The sequence below is a fragment of the Paramormyrops kingsleyae genome, chromosome 23 (assembly GCF_048594095.1).
Source record: "Paramormyrops kingsleyae isolate MSU_618 chromosome 23, PKINGS_0.4, whole genome shotgun sequence".
NCBI lineage: Eukaryota > Metazoa > Chordata > Actinopteri > Osteoglossiformes > Mormyridae > Paramormyrops > Paramormyrops kingsleyae.
In genome coordinates, this window is record NC_132819.1 from 9,935,882 (window position 1) to 9,954,595 (window position 18,714).

Here is an 18,714-nt window from a genome sequence, read left to right on the forward strand (position 1 = left end):
ACTCTGACAGAAGTGCCTCTTCTTAAAAGCACAAAGAATCACTCGACTGTCTTTTACTACAGAGCAGATAAAGCGCCCATGGTCAACAGTCAGTGCGTGCCTGTCTAGTGAGGAAGAGGGTGAAGAAGAGGGCAAGGAAGGTGAAGGAAAGACAGGAGCTGCACTAGCGCCTCCTGCTGACAGTCAGAGCGCCTCTGTGAGGAGGCAGCCTCTGCGCGGCGTGAAGCCACGCTCCTACTGCGACCTGCTGCCCTCCGACTCCGACTCAGACCTGGAGCTCGTGGGACGCCCCTTTTATGTCTCCCCCAGCAAACGGAGGGCTCTGTCCTCACGCACTCAAGGTACGAGTACAGGAGGGGCTCCTGCTGGGCGAAGCAGGGTTGCCTTTTGCCCAGCCATTGTAGTGCTTTTAAGTAGCACTTCTGGGAAGTCTGAGCTTGCTTTGTGGTTTTTGTTTCTTGCAGAGGGTACACCACGCCATGACACTCCAGATGGAGACTGCGCTCGTCAGCGCCGCCCCTGCGCCTCACGGGGACCAGTGGGGCGTCGCAGGATGGAGCGGGTGAGACCCCTGTTACCTATTTACATCATCGCCTCCTCACTTACACGTGTGGGAATTCTACAGATACAGCTACATGTCTGAGGTTTCTTTGCGTTTGCTAATAAGTATAACTGGTCTGGCAATCTTGCGAGGAGAGGCGGGCGGTCAGTGCCCTCACTGCTGTTGCCGTCACCCCATCTGCAGGGTCCGTTAGAGCAGACGCCAGCCAGTGTTCTTGCTGCCCTGGCTAACGGTTTCTCCCAACGGGAGCAAGAGCCCCCCGAATCCACACACAAGATCTGTGTCGACTTTAAGGTAGGCGCCCTTCCTCTGAAATCGGCTTGTTTTCTCACATGGTGTCCTATCTCACCTAGGACTGGGCACCTAACAGTGCATTAACACTGAGGGGCGGGTCCATCCTCTGCTGGCAGAACAGCTTCGGTCCTATTTAAAATCATGCAGGAACTGCAAGCCTGAAGTGTGTGCAGAATGTGACCATTAAAGGATTGAGGATGTAGACCGCTCCTTCTGCGTATGTCTCTTTTAGCATGTCTGAAGTTTGACAACACTTTTGTTCTCTTTCAGTTTTTAGGTTGTTTCACTTTACATCAGTTTGTCGTACAAGTTAATTTTGAACTGAAAAGGTTTAAAGAAAAATAGTAGAATGCAGCGTTTCACTGCGAATTTCCTGTAGATACACATAGATTGCTGTAGATGTGAGAATGCTGCCCTGACTCACTGTGCACTGGCCTGCAGGAGGACTGCAGCATCCAGAACGTCTGGCTCCTGGGGGGACTCAGCGTCCTCACGTCTCTCCCCGTTATCCCGCCAATCCTCTGCCTGCTCTGTGCCAGCAAAGGCCAGCACCAGGTACTACTGTGAACGGCGTCACAGGCGCGGGCCACTGACCGGGGGCAGTGCTGAGTGCAGTGCCAAGTGCAGTGCCTGATGTGGAAGGGGCATCTTGGAAAGAGTGGGCTTGGTGTGGATTAATGTGCAAAACCCTGAGGTGAACGAGCAGTAACAACAGGTCTGAGAGCGTGGCAGCAGTGCTGAAGACGCAGTGACATGGCAGTGAGATACGGGCAGTACAGCAGGCAGGACTGATCATTGCTGCTTCAGCAGGGGAACAGCTCGCGGATAGAACCTGCTCCTCATTCTTGAGATGTGAGCCTGGATGGTTCTCAGTTTCTGCCTGATGGCAAGAGCGTGAACGGATATCAAATCGGCTTTAGTATAAATACTGTAAACGTCAGTTTGTTGCACAGTTTTGTCCTTGATTTTAGCCATGTTTGAATCTGTCATCTACCAACAAAATTTGGCCTTGACGATTGAAAGTATTTTACATACTTGCTTATCGTCACAAAGACCAACCAAAGAACTTTGTATTTAATGTAATATGCGATTGTATCACTGGTGTGCAGCTCCAGCGAGTGGTTCTGTGCTTCGCACTTCTGATAGATTTACATTCAAATGAAGGAGTTTGATAGCGTTTCTAGCAGCTTCAGAGCTCTAACTGCAGTCAGCCAACTGTCCCGAGGTATCCAACGTGTGAACTAACTTCTTGATTTACTTGTGTAATAGATTAAATCTTGCAAGATTGTCTAGTGTTACCAGTGAGCCGTTTATATCTCCATACATTTCCATGCATAGATAACAGGTAGATTGGTTGTTATTTTTCAACCAGACCCCTTAGTACTGTACCTAAAAGTATAAAAATTGTCCATTTTGGGGTTAACTGTTAAAGGATACTGCAGTAATGTTATTGGTTTGAGTTTAGCGCACTGTTAATTGGTGTTGAGCACTGACTTATGGTAAACTGGGACATTTTTTTTGAAACACCAGATACGTGTAAATAAATGTTTCATATGATTGTGTCCTCTTTGTAGATGTTGTTTTGTCAGGTGTGCTGTGAACCCTTTCACTGGTTCTGCCTGGAGCCAGAGGAGCGCCCTCTAGTGGAGAACAAAGACAAGTGGTGCTGCCGGCGATGCAAATTCTGCCATGTGTGCGGCCGCCGAAACAAGCACTCCAAGGTAGAGGTGCTGCGTTTGCGTGGAGCTGAAGCGGCCATGTTCTCTCCTCACGTCCTGCATCTCAGAATGGCTGTTGTGTTTTGTAGGCCCTAATAGAGTGTGAAAGGTGTCAGAATTGCTATCATCCTTCCTGTCTGGGCCCGAATTACCCGAACCCCAGCAAATGGAAAAAGGCTTGGGTAAGTGCTTAGAAGCTGGTGAGCTGGGGGGGGGGCACTCTGACTATTTGCAGTAGTGTTCTGCAGTTCATTTTCATGCTGTATATTTTTGCTTGTGAGAGAATATTTCAAATTTGCATAGTGATCTTCAGAAAGCTGTTGTCTTAGAGTTAATTGCAATAAGTGATGTATTTATACTGGAAAGCAATAAATGTTGTTCTGAAACTTGCATAGCCTGTACCCTGTACCTAATGCATGTTAAAGCAAGTGGTTTGCTCACCTTAGCCCAATGTAAATGTAACGTGGGCAGAATTAATCTCAACCATGAGTCACCTTATTCTGATTGGTTGAATCAGACAAGTTAATTATTGGGGTGTTTTAGCATTTCCGTAGCCTGTGGGCAACGCATACCCAGGCCCAGTCCTTTGGGGCGACCGGTGCAGTCATGGGCACAGCCTTCACGTGACAGACCCTGTGTATGCATGTTTCTGCATGTTAACACTCATTGTATCTAGAACAGTCTCAGGAATTTGTCCTAAAAACATTCAGAAGGAAGTTCTTAGATTCTGCATTTTTGAAATGATACTCTGATAGCAGAGGACCTGCAGCGGTGTGTTGTGTGGATGATGCTCGGATAGCAGAGGACCTGCGGCGGTGTGTTGTATGGATGATGCTCGGATAGCAGAGGACCTGCAGTGGAGTTTTGTATGGATGATGCTCGGATAGCAGAGGACCTGCAGTGGAGTTTTGTATGGATGATGCTCGGATAGCAGAGGACCTGCAGTGGAGTTTTGTATGGATGATGCTCGGATAGCAGAGGACCTGCAGTGGAGTTTTGTATGGATGATGCTCGGATAGCAGAGGACCTGCAGCGGTGTTTTGTATGGATGATGCTCGGATAGCAGAGGACCTGCAGTGGAGTTTTGTATGGATGATGCTCGGATAGCAGAGGACCTGCAGTGGAGTTTTGTGTGGATGATGCTCGGATAGCAGAGGACCTGCAGTGGAGTTTTATATGGATGATGCTCGGATAGCAGAGGACCTGCAGCGGAGTTTTGTGTGGATGATGCTCGGATAGCAGAGGACCTGCAGTGGAGTTTTGTATGGATGATGCTCGGATAGCAGAGGACCTGCAGTGGAGTTTTGTATGGATGATGCTCGGATAGCAGAGGACCTGCAGTGGAGTTTTGTATGGATGATGCTCGGATAGCAGAGGACCTGCAGTGGAGTTTTGTATGGATGATGCTCGGATAGCAGAGGACCTGCAGCGGTGTTTTGTATGGATGATGCTCGGATAGCAGAGGACCTGCAGTGGAGTTTTGTATGGATGATGCTCGGATAGCAGAGGACCTGCAGTGGAGTTTTGTATGGATGATGCTCGGATAGCAGAGGACCTGCAGTGGAGTTTTGTATGGATGATGCTCGGATAGCAGAGGACCTGCAGTGGAGTTTTGTGTGGATGATGCTCGGATAGCAGAGGACCTGCAGCGGTGTGTTATATGAAGCTTGCTGCACAGACCTCCCCACCTGTCCGCAGGTCTGCATGACGTGTGTGCGCTGCAAAAGCTGTGGAGCTACTCCAGGGACAAACTGGGAGACCGAATGGAACCATGAGAAGGATCTGTGTCCCGACTGCAAAAAACTCTATGAGCAAGGTGAACCCCGTCCAAACATTCAGACGGTACTGTGCTGCTGCACTGCTGTCCAGTAAAGTGCAGGAAATGACAGGCTTGTCCATCCTTGTGCAGGCAATTTCTGCCCTGTCTGTTTCGGGTGTTATGAGGATGACGACTATACCAGCCAGATGATCCAGTGTGCTGAGTGCAGCCACTGGGTTCATGCCAAGTGTGAGAGCTTGTCAGGTGGGTGTCCAGCATACAGTGACCCTAGATGCTCTATATAGGGCCTCCTGTCTCCCATTTGATTTGCCAGCATTCGCATCATTGCCTTTTACATTCAGTACAGTTTCAGGTTTAATACATTGTTTCCCAACCCCAGGGACCACCAGTCTGGTAGGGTGCTGGGAGAGAGCAAAAATGTGGAGTGTCTGGGAGTCCGGGTTGGGAAACACTGGTGTAATAGGTTAAGTTGGTTGATTAATGATGTATCTCTCTTGCAGATGACTTGTACAAAATGCTGTCCAGCCTGCCAGATAGCGTGGTGTACATCTGTGAGCCCTGCAGTCACGACCAGGCCAGCACATGGAGAGAGCAGCTGATGTCGGAGCTGAAGGAGCGGCTGGGCAAGCTGCTGGCCAGTATGAGGAACTCCAGTCTGACGCAGCACCTGCTGTGCCACCGCGAGGTGCGGCTCCGGCCTCTCGGGGGGCCCTAACTGCTCGCTGCTGAGCCGTGCTGCCGGCTGCCTGTTCACTCTCTTCATACCAAATGGGGGATTTTGAAAAACTCGCGAAGTCTCAGAATGTGATGCACATAATTGTTCCCAGTTCACTTTTGTGCGGTTTTTCGCCTATATAAATGTGCTTTAAGAGGCTGCCCTGTATCCTCTGGTGTCTCCTTGCTGTTTACACGCCTCTTCCTCCCTGCTTCGTGCTCTGTGCAGTCCACCCCGCTGCCTGACCCTCTGAATTTAAAGGATCAGCTGGCCGTTGATCTCCAGACAGTCAACATGAAATTTGAGGACGGATTTTACTCTACCCTGGTGAGTTCCTGTGCCTTATTTATGCTCAATATCACCCTTTAGATATAGGGGTCTGATGTTCCAATAATGCTTAATGTCGGCAAGACAGAAGTGTTACAGCCACAGGCCTCTTTCAGAAACACTCTAACCCCGACTTAGACAGGCTGTACGTTAAAGTGGATGTGTTTCCGAGAGGGATAATCAGATTGGCCGTATTTTTGAGTCCTTTGAGTCCTGATTTGGGCACAGTCTGTAGGCTCCCCTGGACAGTGCCTGATGAGTCTCCCTCTTCTCTGCTAGGAGCTGTTCCACGAGGACATGATCCAGATGTTCCAGAAGTGGCTGGAGGAGGAGGATGCTCTTCCGTGGGAGCAGAACTCCTCGGCTCTGGCCAGGTCCTTCTACTTACATGTGAGGGCTCACGTCGCGGCCCCTGCACTCGGGACTGGGGAAAAGCTCACAACATAATGTAACAGATACCCTCAGGTGTGGGATGGGACTAATATGTCATACTTCCAGGGTCGGAGAAGAATGCAGTAAACTTGGGTTTGTATTCGCTGTTCTGTAGCTTGTGATGCTTCACTAAATAAAATCAGTCCAATCCAGTCCAAATGCTGGTTGATATTTAGCAATTCAGCAGATTGGTGTAATTCTGCTGCACACCTACATTACCGCTAACCCTCAGAAAGAGTGTTACATCTGACTTATCTTTAACGAGTTAGAGGATTTTTTTTTTCTATCTCCCAGCATTCCTTGGGGTCAGCAATGTTTGAATGCTATGCAGTTTTAATGGTTTTGTCTACTTTTTCCACAGCTCATGGAGGAGGAATTTCCATGGTTCAGTAGCCAGGATGCTAAAGAGTGGGATCCTCGCTCTAAAGATGTTTTGAAGTATGTTATATAGCTTTACAGCGATATTTTCACAAGTCTAGAGCTGCTTTTCCAAATTCAACACAGATATAGGTAGATTTTTATGTCCAGTAAATTTTCAAGATGTTGCTTGATTAGGGTACGTCAATGGAAACATTTTTATGTAATTAATGGGTTTATACAGTGTTGGGATCGCCTGATTAGCACTGGCATTTAACTACTTTAAGCAAGACACTTTAACTAACTGCTTTATTACTTTGACTGCTTTATTAATCAGCAAAGCCGCGAATAGTCACCTTTATCAGCTGTAAATTGATTATAATACAAAATGAGGTTGCTGTAAACCGCTCGTCTTTGTGCAGTTTGCTTTCTGGCTAGTTGAACCTTGCACATGTATGCTTACATGTAGAATAGATGTTATGTGCTGTTCAGGATCTGTACATTTTTCACTTGGTACAAAATTTCAGTAAGTCCATGTTTGGTGTGGGCCAATTACCCACTCTCTGCTTCCCCCACAGCGGCATGCTGCCTTATGCCGTCCCGCCCCCCTCTTCTGAGCATGTTTATGCTCAGTGGCGAGTGAGGGAGGGCCAAGCCTCCGGCAGGGCTAGGGGGGGCCTCGAGACACATGCTGCTGCCACCAGCGACCCCAGAGATCTTAGCGGGTCTGGCCGCAGATTCCAAGGTTTGGCTTTGCCCCTGTTGAAATCACTGGAATTTCTTATTTTAAACAGAAATCCCCAGCATAGTCCCCTGGGTCACTTATTTTAATTATCACTTCTTTCCCCGCTAGGAAAAATGGAAAATATCTCATCCAGTGTTGAAGATGACTGGTCCAAGGAAGATGAGAGACAGTGTGCCTTGTGTCAGAAATACGGAGACGCCAAACCCAACGTGAGCTCACAGTGGGAGATCTGTTGCGCGCAGTACTGTGCATCGATTGTATGAATGCGCAGTGCTGCCATTTTCAAAGAAAGCTGTTCCTTACATACTTCATGCTTCATGAATTCTGTGCACTGAAGCATTAAGTACTGGTTCAAGCTGGAGAGCAGGGCAGCAGATCAGGTCTGTTCTGTTTGTGTTTCTGCAGGATGCAGGAAGGTTGTTGTATCTGGGCCAGAATGAGTGGGCACATGTGAACTGCTCGCTTTGGTCTGCGGAGGTCTTTGAAGATGATGGCTCACTGATGCATGTGCACAGCGCAGTCACCAGGGGGCGCCTTATGGTACGACTGAATGAACTGCCAGGTCTCCTCCAGTTTATCCGTGTGCGCTCCGTATCACGCTCTGCCTGACGCTTTTCCTGTTGATGTCTTCAGAGATGTGAGGGCTGTCACCAGACTGGGGCCACAGTGGGTTGCTGCCTGACGTCGTGTCAGAGTAATTACCACTTCATGTGTGCACGTACACACAACTGCGTGTTCCAGGATGACAAGAGGGTTTTCTGCTACAAACACCGGGACCTCATTAGTGACAAGGTAATCTTTTTCCCTGTCTCCCTCCCTCTCTGTCCGTCTTTGTCTCCCTGCCTGTCTGTGTCGGCACCTGCTCTCCATCACTGTAATCATGAATAGTTCCTTCTTGTCTTAATGGGTAGATGGTTACTGAGGACGGATTTGAAGTTCTTCGTCGGGTCTTTGTGGATTTTGAGGGAATCAGTCTCCGCAGAAAGTTCCTCACTGGTTTGGAGCCAGAATGTATTAATATGATGATTGGTGAGTTATCACATATTTATATTAAAAAAATGAAGGCATTGTTTTGTGTTAGAATTTACCAACTGACCTGAGACCTGCATGAGCGTTATGTAATTTTTGCTGTTTTGTGCTTCTTCATGGTTGCTCTGCTTGCAGGTTCTTTAACTATTCAGAAACTGGGAATTTTGACTGAAGTATCTGCAAGTCAGGGAAAACTCTTTCCAGTTGGTTATCAGTGAGTTTTTCCTTTGTCTGTGTCTCTCACCTTCGTCTATGGACCGCCTGCAGAGGCATGCTTTAGGGGTGCAACAGCATCTGATAATTTACATAAATTTCCCATTGAAAATGTTTTGAATTAAATAATGTTTTAATTATCTTTTACAAGTGTTCTGTAATTCTCACATTTTCAGTCTAGTAAATTTCTGTATTAATTCAAGCATAAATTTAATGTGTAGTTTGTAGTTTTTTTCCATCGCATGTGTTTATCTTGTGCCAAAGCAGATGATGTTTAACAGGCTGTATGTTTTAGTCTGAGTCTAAAGTAACTATGTTCCCCAAGCTAATTTTTATCTATATTATATACAAACACAGCTCTGTTCATTTGCTGGGCAGAAACATTCCCCCCCCCTTTTCCTGTAACCCTTCTCATCCCCTAGATGCTCTCGTTGGTACTGGAGCACGGTGGATCCTCGCCGTCGGTGTAGATACACCTTCACCGTAAAAGAGGTGCGGCCTCCTCTGCTGGAGAAGCTGGTGGAGGACACTAGCGACCAAGGAGAGAATCAGACCATCGCACACAGTCCCAGTCACTCTTCAGGTTAGGCCTCATGCTTCATTTTAATATCACATAATCCTGCGACGACTTTTCAGCGTCTCTACATATTTTAGTGCTGGTTCTGCTTAACGATGGTTTTAAATGAGAGCACTGCTTTGCAGTCAAATGAGTAATTGATGTTAAGCTTGTAGTCCTGCTTCCATATTTTGGAGATTTAAGATCTTCCCTCATAGGTAGCCCCATTGCAGGTGAGTGCCAGAGTACAATTTCATGTTAAGTTCATCCGTTCTTTTCCCCCCAGAATGTGAAGCTTCAGATGAAGCGAAAATTCCCGTAATGAGCGACACACGTGCCGACAGCCCAGCCACTCAGCCGAAAGTGGGGGCTCTGCACAGACCCCCGGCGTATCCCCAGAGCAGGAGGCCAGCGGGGGGGACGCCCCGCCCCTTACCCTTCCCAGGTACCCATTGTAATCTGACCAATACATCATGAGCCCTGCATCACAGTGCCCTGTTCTTTAAACCATTGTCTTTATTAAAGTATCTCTTGCTTAAAGCTGCAGCAGATGATCAGTGTAACAGTTTGTGTGGCCGTAAGTAATTGTAACATTTTCGACCTCCAGGGAACTCGTCAACAAAGAGTCACCACGTGCTGACCGTCAGCGATCTGGAGGAAGCGCGCCGGATGCGTCGCCATTGCAGTGTCCCCCGCGGTGCACAAAGCCGGTTCGAGTCCTCTTCCTCGGGATTCCGCATTGAGGGCGGCTCGCCCTCCAAGATTAGTGCTAGTGCTTCTCTTGATGAAGCTGAGAGCCAGCTGACGTCTTTTCAGTGTTCCGATAGAGGGGCCTCACCTCATAGTGTCGGTGACATTGCGCGAGCACCTTCTGTGCTTCTTCCCCAACGTCCACGTCCAGGTATTCTCTCGTCATCCAGCACTGCTCGCTCTTATCTCTCATGTCCCCAGAAAATGGGTCAGCTAGATACTTCAGAAGGTCCTCATGGCTTCCTAACTTCACCAGAGACAGGAGACATTACAGAAGCGAACAGGACCTTGTTATCCCCAGTGAGCAGTGCTTTGGCTCATGAAAACATCTCACAGCTGCCCTTTGAACCTGAGATGCCTGCAGCCTCACTGTTTAGTGCTAATTTAGACTTGGATGATGTGCTGCAACGTGAGGGTCACCTTGCGGTGGATAGGGAAGGGCAGCTCAGCTCAGGGTGGCTCCGGGATGGTGAAAACACTGCTGCGGAAAGACCCGCAGCTGTCCAGGTTTCTCCCCTGTCCGTGACCCCTGCCAGAGCGCAGGGTGAGAGCGCCTTGTGTGATGAAGATCGGCAGACATATGTTAATTTCCAGCGCACCGAGATCACATACGCATCTTCCAGGGATCCAGATGTTGCACTCCCTTCCTCTGGATCTATACCACAGTTGGATGGTGCCGATGATGGAACTGAAAGCGACTCAAGTAATGATGAGAATCAAAGCTTAAAGAGTACAAAGCAAGCACAGACACAGCTCCCCACACAACCGGCTGCAGATATTTCACAGAAAAGCAGAGAAAACTACAGAGAAGCTGCTACTACTGTTTGTGAAGAGGTCGTGCCCTTGCCTGAAGTAAAATCCCATTTTTCAGGGGCTCTGTCGCAGGACCTCCATCCTGTGACCTTTGGAAAAGATGAGCCCATCAGAAGGGATGGTTCCATTTCACTGCCTGCAGTCGGAACTCAAAATTCAGCTACCGAGGCTGTTATTTTGACTGAATGTAGCTCTGATTATCGTCCTTCACCACAACAGTTGTCTGTAGATAACAGTGATGGGGTTTATGCTGCCGCTGATCTGATATTACACAAAGAACAAACGCTTACTGAGACCATTACGAATAGTTCTGTGGTGCAGGAAACATTGTTTGTGAATGAGCCAGGGGTGATCCCTGGCCTTGCTTCAGGCCTGGAAAGTGGCAGGCAGTCAGAACGTTTGTTTCTTACTGAAGTAGGCACAGTATGTGACAGGATTTCAAATGGCAGTCAGCTCACAGAAGTAGATGGTAAAATTGTCTTGGATCCCAGCACTGGGCCTTTTGTGTGCGAGACTGTGCCTCCCAGCCCCAGTCCGGCGCTCGTGAACACCAGCACACCGTTACCAATTCCCACACCCTCTTCCAAATTCACATCTCGCCCCTACGTTGCTCTTGATTCATCTTCTGGGTTAGTTGTGCCTGTGTTTCAGTCCCCACTGAAACAATCCCGAGAGCCGCCCAGTCAGCCCTCTTCCAGCAGAAGCCTGCCTTCCGCTTCCACTAGCTGCTCATCTCAGGCCAGGCCGTTAAAAGTGCAGTTTAACACTTACGGGTCGTTGACTGCGCCGCCGTCTCACGTTGGCACATCTGTCTCAACTGTCACTATTCTGTCACCATCCCACTCCGTAACTACCAGTTCTTTTGCAAGACTGGGCACCAAAATTTCATTACCTGTCGTCATTAATGGGTACAACGCTGCACCAGTGCAAGAGGAAATTTCAGGTGGGGTTGCGATTCCTGTTAGTGTCAGTGTCTCTAAGGCTGTAGTAGAGACACGACCTCAGCTGGTTACTCAGGTAGTGCCAGGTCACACCATCCACATGGGAAGAAGCCTTGTTAGCACTAATTCGGTTTTGCTTGTCAATAGCGTTGGTCAATTTTTTCTCAAGGAATCGGAAAATGGCACCTTTCAGGCGTCCAGTGTCAGCTCCCCATCACGCGGCTGCACTAGTCAGATTTCACAGCCGGTCATGGCCAGTCCGCCCTCAAGCCGCCATATCGTCACTTACAGCAGCCTTGGAGCCGCAAGGGCACAGTCCCCTGAAGTCCTGGTGCCTAAAGACAAGAAGCAACGGAGAAAAAGAACTGAAATAACTCCAGGAAGCTTGACAGCTGCTATCTCAGACAGGCATGAATCCACCGCTCATGCTGGTGGTGTCTCCGTTACCCTTAATCCTTCCCCGGCTCGTATCCTTGGCCCCCCTCAGTTTCACGTTAATCCTGTCCAAAGCAAGGTTCAGGCGCTAGGCTCTGTGCCGCTTCAACCAACCCTTTTCAAGGAGTCGAAGCCTGCAGTGGTCGGGCCGCGTCCTCACGCTCGCGTCAAACGGGTGTCCTCTCTGTCCGACCGCGCCGGTAGTAAGAAGCCAAAGTCTGACTTGAAGCTAGAGCACAGTAATGTACCGGAGTTGGGGAGCGCCAGCGGTGCGGGCAGGTGAGGCCGTGCTGAAGGAAGGGCGTCGCATTCTCACTCCTGGCATGTCTGCGGCTGACTGCTTCATGCGGGAATGTTGCTGCCTTCGTTGCAGGTCCAGCGGAGTTCGGATGAAAGCACCGAGTGTGAAGAACCTGCCGGATCGTGCGAAGCCGGAGAAGGACAGCTTGGAGGAGATGAGGTGAGCAGACATGGCGGTAATTTCTCTCTACATCCCTGTGTCCCTGAGAGAGGGTCCCCACAGGAGTCCTGTGTGTTTGAAAACCCTTTACCTCCTGTTTCAGGGCTGCCATGTGCAGCTTTCAGTGCATACATGATACACTGACTCGTAGTAGTTAGGGAGAATGGTGACTTGCTTAGGTGACTTTTCTCTGTTTAATTCCTTGAAGGATTTAAGAATTAAGCTAAACACAATAAACAAAAAAGTCTGAATTAATCCTGCAATAATGTTGAATGTGAATCTTAATCTTTATTTGTTGTACTTGCATAGAGATCCTGCGGGAATTGATTCCAGGGCTTCCTGTTTGTGCACAGTTGCTATTTGCATTTGATTAGAGCTGCATCTTGGAGCTTCTGTAGTAGAATGAAGCATGTTATAATGGTCCAGTGGGGTAACCCCATGGTGACCTCAGGAATGTCCCCTGTAGAGTGTAAAGTAACTTCGTTGTACGCCGGTTTTCACACTAGTTCTGGCACCTTCACATGTAACAGCTGCGAGAGGTTTGAGATGCACCATAGTTTCGATGTGTTTTCTGTATACGATGCAGAATTGACCCCGGTGATCATACGTCCAGTTCGGCCCAGGGGAACCACAGCAGCCAAGCCAAAGCCTTATCCCTGGACTGCTCCAGGCGCACTGGCCCTATCGACTGGGGCAGTTACTCTGGTGGGTTTCAGCTCTGTTTGGTCTCCCCTCTCGCTGAAGTGTTTCCTTAGGCCGAAGTGGCCATCTGGCATGGCGCAGTGGGACGCTGTCGCTGATGGAAGCGAAAGCGAGGCCAGCGATGCAGGTTATGGTGGCTTAAGCGAGCAACGGCCCCTCCCCCCACCCCCAGTTTTTTTTTTTCTTTTTTTTTTCTTTAAATTCCAATTTAGTCATTTAATTGCAATTTCATAAGAAGATTAAAAACCAAGAGAAAAAACAAGGTCCTCCAAAAATGAAATTATTCAGCCAATCTTTTCATCATGGTTAATTTCTTTAGACCGTTTTAATTCATTTAATTTAAAAAAAATAAGATTCATAATATACACCTAAACAGTTGGTTTTAAATGCATCCAAAGAACTTTTAAATATTATTTACCGTAGGATTTTCTTTTCAATCGCCACAAGTTAATGTCTTTAGAACTTTACAATGTCTTTATTTATTTTCTGAAAGAAATGATTTATCCTAAAGGAGCAGATATTTTAATTCCCTTTTGTTTAACCGTTACACTCCGCTGCATTGACACGGGCATCCTCTCCCGCAGGTGCAGCATCCAGTTCTGATGAAGCGACCTCTGACCCGGAAGAGCAACAGCTCAACGGCCATGAGAGGCCGCACCTTCGCTTCCAGATCACAAGTGAAGACGGCTTCAGTGTGGAGGCCGACACCATTGAAGGTGAATAGCAGGAGCCACCTTAAGCCAGCACCGAATGCTGGGCCTGGCAACTCCAGCAGAAGGTTACATTTTTAAGAAAAGTCTGATCTGCAGCATTACCTTCTCACTCTCAATCCTCCCTCCTCTCTCTGCGTATGGAGTTTGCATGTTTAATTGTGAGTCAAGAAATCATTCCCCCAGCATTGCAAGCATTGCTCACCTGAACTGTTGACACAAGGCAGGTTGGATCCATGGATTCATGGGTGTTTTTGCCAAATTCTGACCCTGCCGTCGGAATGTAGCAGTAAGACAAGCTGACGTTTCATTGTGTTTAAGTCCAGTACAGTCACCGTAGTACATGTATCAGAGACTGGCTGCTCTGACATGCAAGCATGAGTGTGACCTTTCTGCAGGAGGGTTGCTGGCCACAAGCCCTGACTTTCATAGCGTTCCTGCCTCTGCTCCTTTCATGATGCAGACTGGCTGTAGTTTAGCTTTGATCTCACTTCTGATTTTTTCCACTATTGTCTTCTCAGACTTTGAACCTGCATCTCTTGATGCATTGTCTTTTCTAAGGGGGGGGCCTTGTGAATTGGTAGCTACTGGCCATGAATACGTGTGGCTCTGTGTCCGCAGTGGCGTGGAAGGCTGTGATCGAGGGTGTGCTGGAGGCCCGTGCAGGCTGTCTGCTCCCGCAGCTCTCCTTCATGGGCAGGAACGGGGCACGCATGCTCGGGGTCGTGCACGACGCCGTCATCTTCCTGCTGGAGCAACTGCAGGGCGCCGCTCGCTGCCGAAAGCACAGCTTCCGCTTCCACAAGCAGGAGAACCAGGAGGAGGAACTTCCCATCAACCCTACAGGCTGTGCCCGCTCCGAGGTCTACCTGCGGTAAGCCACTGGGCCGTGCTCTCGGGATGCCATCTTCGGCTGGTATTTTGGTGTATCCTTTGGGAACAGTTAGGCAGCCAGACATACAATTCACTATTTTTAATGCAAAGATTTATTACAAGATTGATTTGTATTATCGAGTATGAATGGGTTGTTCACCTTTTTTGCTTTCTGCTTATAGAAAGTCAACTTTTGATATGTTCAACTTCCTGGCCTCCCAACACCGGCAGCTGCCAGACCCAGGGCCCTACGATGAGGAAGAAGATGACGTCCTGCTCAAGTCCACCAGGTTGTTTTAGCTTACGGAGAGCATCTTCAACTAAGGCGACATCTGCCATCGCAGCTCTTTATTCTCAGTACCTGCAACTGGCTTCCTCACTTTGGGCAGACATACAGAATGGGGTGTTTTTGGATTCTGTTGGTGTTATTGTGTCATTGTCTGAATTTTTGTGTGAGGAAACCTCGAGTGTCCTGAAAGGCACCTTAAGATATCATTCATTCATTGTCTGTCTGTCTCTGTCTGTCTGTCTGTGTCTCTGTCTGTCTGTCTGTGTCTCTGTCTGTCTGTCTGTGTCTCTGTCTGTCTGTCTGTGTCTCTGTCTGTCTGTCTGTGTCTCTGTCTGTGTCTCTGTCTGTGTCTCTGTCTGTGTCTCTGTCTGTGTCTCTGTCTGTGTCTCTGTCTGTGTCTCTGTCTGTGTCTCTGTCTGTGTCTCTGTCTGTGTCTCTGTCTGTGTCTCTGTCTGTGTCTCTGTCTGTGTCTCCGTCTGTGTGTCTGTCTGCCATGTCAATTATTGTAGGTATTAGTTGCACTAGCATGACAGAATGTTGCTCTCCCTGCTTGCGCAGGCGTGCCACCAGCCTGGAGCTGCCCATGGCCATGCGTTTCCGGCACTTGGAGAGGACGTCCAAGGAGGCTGTTGGGGTGTACAGGTGCACACATTGACTTTTAGCTTGCAAATCGCGACATTGACAAACAGTGCCTGTGAAATCCTAAGAGCGTCTAGGAGAATGCTTTAAAGAGCATGAGTGCTGGCTGGAAATCGCCTGTCACACCCTCAGATGTTTCCTGACCACAGTATTATGGTTGATGCTTTGTGTTGTTATACACAAGGCGTGATGAACTGAGCCCTTCGGCAAGACCTTTAACTAACCCCAGCTGCTGCAGGGATAGTAGGTGACCCAGCTGTCGAGTGTATCATTCTGGATAGAAGCATCTTCTTTTTGACATGACTTTTATAGGTACCGCAGTAGGTCCTTGTCAGAGTCTTTGCCAAGCTGACAGGCTCGCTATAATGGCGGCTCCCCTGTGCGTTCAGACGTAGTAACAGCCTGGCCAGTGTGAAGCATAAAAATAACCAGTTGTCTTGCTTTGTGTAACTTTGTGTTTTTTCCCCCTCCATCAGATCTGCTATTCATGGTAGAGGCTTGTTCTGCAAGAGGAACATTGATGCAGGAGAAATGGTCATTGAGTATTCTGGCACTGTCATACGCGCAGTGCTGACAGACAAGCGCGAGAAATACTATGAGAGCAAGGTGAGCCGTCACAGCAGACGATGTGATTGGCTGAAGCCCAGGATAGCTGCAAACTGTCTTTGAATTAATGTAAAATGTCAGTTTATTTTGTCTTGTAACCCTATAAACTGTTCTGGTCTCTACAGGGCATTGGCTGCTACATGTTCCGCATGGATGACTTCGAGGTGGTGGACGCCACCATGCACGGCAACGCGGCACGCTTCATCAACCACTCCTGCGAGCCCAACTGCTACTCGCGTGTCATCAACGTGGAGGGCCAGAAGCACATCGTCATCTTCGCACTGCGCAAGATCTATCGCGGCGAGGAGCTCACTTACGACTACAAGTTTCCCATCGAGGACGCGAGCAACAAGTTGGGTTGTAACTGTGGTGCAAAGCGATGCAGGCATTTCCTCAACTAGGCCCCAGAAGGGCTGAATGGTTTTACACTGAGAGTAGAGGACAGGGTGGCGAACGAGGACTATATGCAGAACAGGGCCACACTATGAATGTTTTAAATTCGGAGTGAGAGCCCCTGAGCTGTTTAGACTGGGGGGAGAATGTCTCTGCGTCCAAGGTGTGGGCGGCTTGACCAGGCACACATACACCCCTGCACTGCGGCCCCTGTAAGCAGGACTCTGTGGCATGTAACTTTTTAACCTGCCGTTTGTCATCTTCCATTCTGTCTGCTCTTTCTTTCGGACATAAACTCAAAGTTCATCTGCAAAAAAATCAGCCAACAGCAGAAGTATAATAATTTTTTATTTTTTTTGCATGACAGACTGTTCTCTTCGATCTTTGCTGATATATCTTGGTAAATACCAAAATAGCACTAGCTATTAACACTAGACTGGGCAAAAAACTCATTGCTTGACTTCCACCATGCTTGGGCCTCCACAATAATGTTATCCCACCATTTTAAATTTTTATTAGACGTTTGTCAGGGGTGCAAGGGATCAATCATTAGCTGCAGTACATACTTAAAATCCTCTGGTTACTAGGATATTTTGGGCTTCTAGGATTGTGTAATTTAAATATATAAAAGCTTGCCACCTCTTTTTTGCAATGCTTAATACTTGTACTTTTAATTCTGTAGGCAGTTAAGAGCCCCCCCCCCCCCAAGTTTCCCTTGTGATGTGTGAGCTTTAGTGGGGCTAGATTTCATTCAAAGGACTGAATGGTGAGGATGACCGCTGGCTTAGAGCTGTGACAGGCCTGCTTTGTCACTCTTCCCTTTGAGCCATGCCTTCTCTCCATGGTATCGTTTTGCTGACTCCGCCATCATTATCGAAGTCTAATTATTTCAAAAGCCTAATGCCGCTGTAAAAATGTACATTGTACAGCATTTTTTCTCTAAGACCTCAGGATTACCTAATCAAAGTAGTAAAAATAAATTGTCAGAGAACTAAGTTTTAAAAAGCACCTTATTTAAGGAATGCACTGACCTTGAATCTCTAGCGAATGCAGGGAAGGATGGACCAGACGGCCAGGCCCCGTGGCCCCTGAAAATGGGTCCAGCTGACCCCGGCCCTGACTCCCCGCATCCCCTGCCGTCCCTCCGACGCTCGTTGAGGGTCCAGCAGTGAGCTGTAGCATCGAGCTGCTCAATTCTGAATGCAGTGTCCAGAAGCAAATTACATTTTAGGTTTTAAACTGCTTGTTTGTATCTTAAAGCCTGGCTGTACCTTGCGTTTAAAATCAAGTATTTGAAAAACCAATGAGATGTGAATTTGGCCCCCTCTGAGCTCAGCACTGGGGTGAGGGCAGGCTGGTGTGTTATCCCCGTAAGCAGTGGGAGAATCAGGGGAAGCAACCGCCTCATGTTTTCCACTTTTTAGGTTTGTATAGCAACACCTGGTAATTCCCAAGTTTTCTTTAACTCATACATAATACGACATTGTGTAATTCACCTTTTAGAAATGTTACAACTAGTGTGTTTCTTGGTGAGTTAATGTAATCTAGGACATAGGTCTTTTATTCTTTTTTTTCGGACATTTTCTGCTGTGATAGGTTCCTGGTTTCCTCTCTCTCAATGCTGAACGCACAACTGCCACAATGAGCGTGCAGGTAGGGAGGGGCCAACCTCGGGCGGCTTTCTCCCGTTTCCCAGCCGGTGTGTGCGCCTGTTCTGAGCCCTTCCATCCGCTGGGGTTCTCTCGGTCTGCTGCAGGGACTCTACCTCAGTAGGAGATAGCTGCAAATGTCTCCTCGATCTGTCATGGCTGAGTGCAGTGAGGATGCGTAATCAGTGTATCTTGCATTCTGGGGAAGTCTTAGTACTGTCAGTAAACTTGTGCACCAGTGAAGACTTATTTTAATACAAAGTCTTAAGTGAAACTAGGTTTAGTCACCTTGTATAAAGAAACTTTGTCTGTATATAGTTGTATACAAAATTTCTAAACCTGTTAAATTTTTCTATGCACTTTTTTATTTATGACGTTCTATGCTTAATAAAGATGTGGTTTGAAGAAAATTTTATAAGTGTTGTAAGAATGGTTCATTTCAAATTGGTCTTTTGCCGTTGATTATTCTTAAACTTTGGGTTTTTAATACCTTACTGTTATTGATTTCAAAATAATGAAAAAAAAATACCTAAAGTGTATAAGGCCACTTAAAATTAATAAATTGTTTTACATGGCCGCCCGCCTCAATTTTTTGGTGCCGCCTCGATTTTTTTAATATTTTATATTTTTCAAAAAATCCGTTTTTTTCACCTCAAAAACTGTCAGAGATTGTCAATACGCAGAGATCGTCAATACGCACGTACGTCGTTTGAAATAATCTTGTGT

At 47.7% G+C, this 18,714-nt stretch overlaps 1 protein-coding gene across 3 annotated transcripts in view; it reads left to right on the forward strand.

Annotated features, from left to right (window-relative positions):
* LOC111839650 (histone-lysine N-methyltransferase 2B-like) overlaps positions 1-18,406 on the forward strand; it is a 33,223-nt gene extending 14,817 nt beyond the window's left edge. For 2 of the 3 annotated variants that reach the window (XM_023803735.2, XM_023803736.2), the window contains exons 9-37: positions 63-341; positions 465-562; positions 746-856; positions 1,298-1,411; positions 2,431-2,577; positions 2,664-2,756; positions 4,273-4,390; positions 4,484-4,597; positions 4,855-5,039; positions 5,298-5,396; positions 5,676-5,786; positions 6,190-6,266; positions 6,764-6,930; positions 7,039-7,139; positions 7,336-7,470; positions 7,564-7,722; positions 7,842-7,959; positions 8,095-8,173; positions 8,595-8,755; positions 9,015-9,173; positions 9,336-11,946; positions 12,041-12,127; positions 12,714-12,832; positions 13,414-13,545; positions 14,161-14,413; positions 14,595-14,702; positions 15,260-15,343; positions 15,817-15,946; positions 16,072-18,406. In XM_023803735.2, coding sequence (XP_023659503.2) covers positions 63-341; positions 465-562; positions 746-856; positions 1,298-1,411; positions 2,431-2,577; positions 2,664-2,756; positions 4,273-4,390; positions 4,484-4,597; positions 4,855-5,039; positions 5,298-5,396; positions 5,676-5,786; positions 6,190-6,266; positions 6,764-6,930; positions 7,039-7,139; positions 7,336-7,470; positions 7,564-7,722; positions 7,842-7,959; positions 8,095-8,173; positions 8,595-8,755; positions 9,015-9,173; positions 9,336-11,946; positions 12,041-12,127; positions 12,714-12,832; positions 13,414-13,545; positions 14,161-14,413; positions 14,595-14,702; positions 15,260-15,343; positions 15,817-15,946; positions 16,072-16,347 — 6,425 coding nt within the window. In that variant the 3' untranslated portion in view covers positions 16,348-18,406. The remainder of the gene's footprint in view (positions 1-62; positions 342-464; positions 563-745; positions 857-1,297; positions 1,412-2,430; positions 2,578-2,663; positions 2,757-4,272; positions 4,391-4,483; positions 4,598-4,854; positions 5,040-5,297; positions 5,397-5,675; positions 5,787-6,189; positions 6,267-6,763; positions 6,931-7,038; positions 7,140-7,335; positions 7,471-7,563; positions 7,723-7,841; positions 7,960-8,094; positions 8,174-8,594; positions 8,756-9,014; positions 9,174-9,335; positions 11,947-12,040; positions 12,128-12,713; positions 12,833-13,413; positions 13,546-14,160; positions 14,414-14,594; positions 14,703-15,259; positions 15,344-15,816; positions 15,947-16,071) is intronic. The other variant, XM_023803737.2, reaches the window with a different exon arrangement.
* Positions 18,407-18,714: the final 308 nt, after the last annotated feature.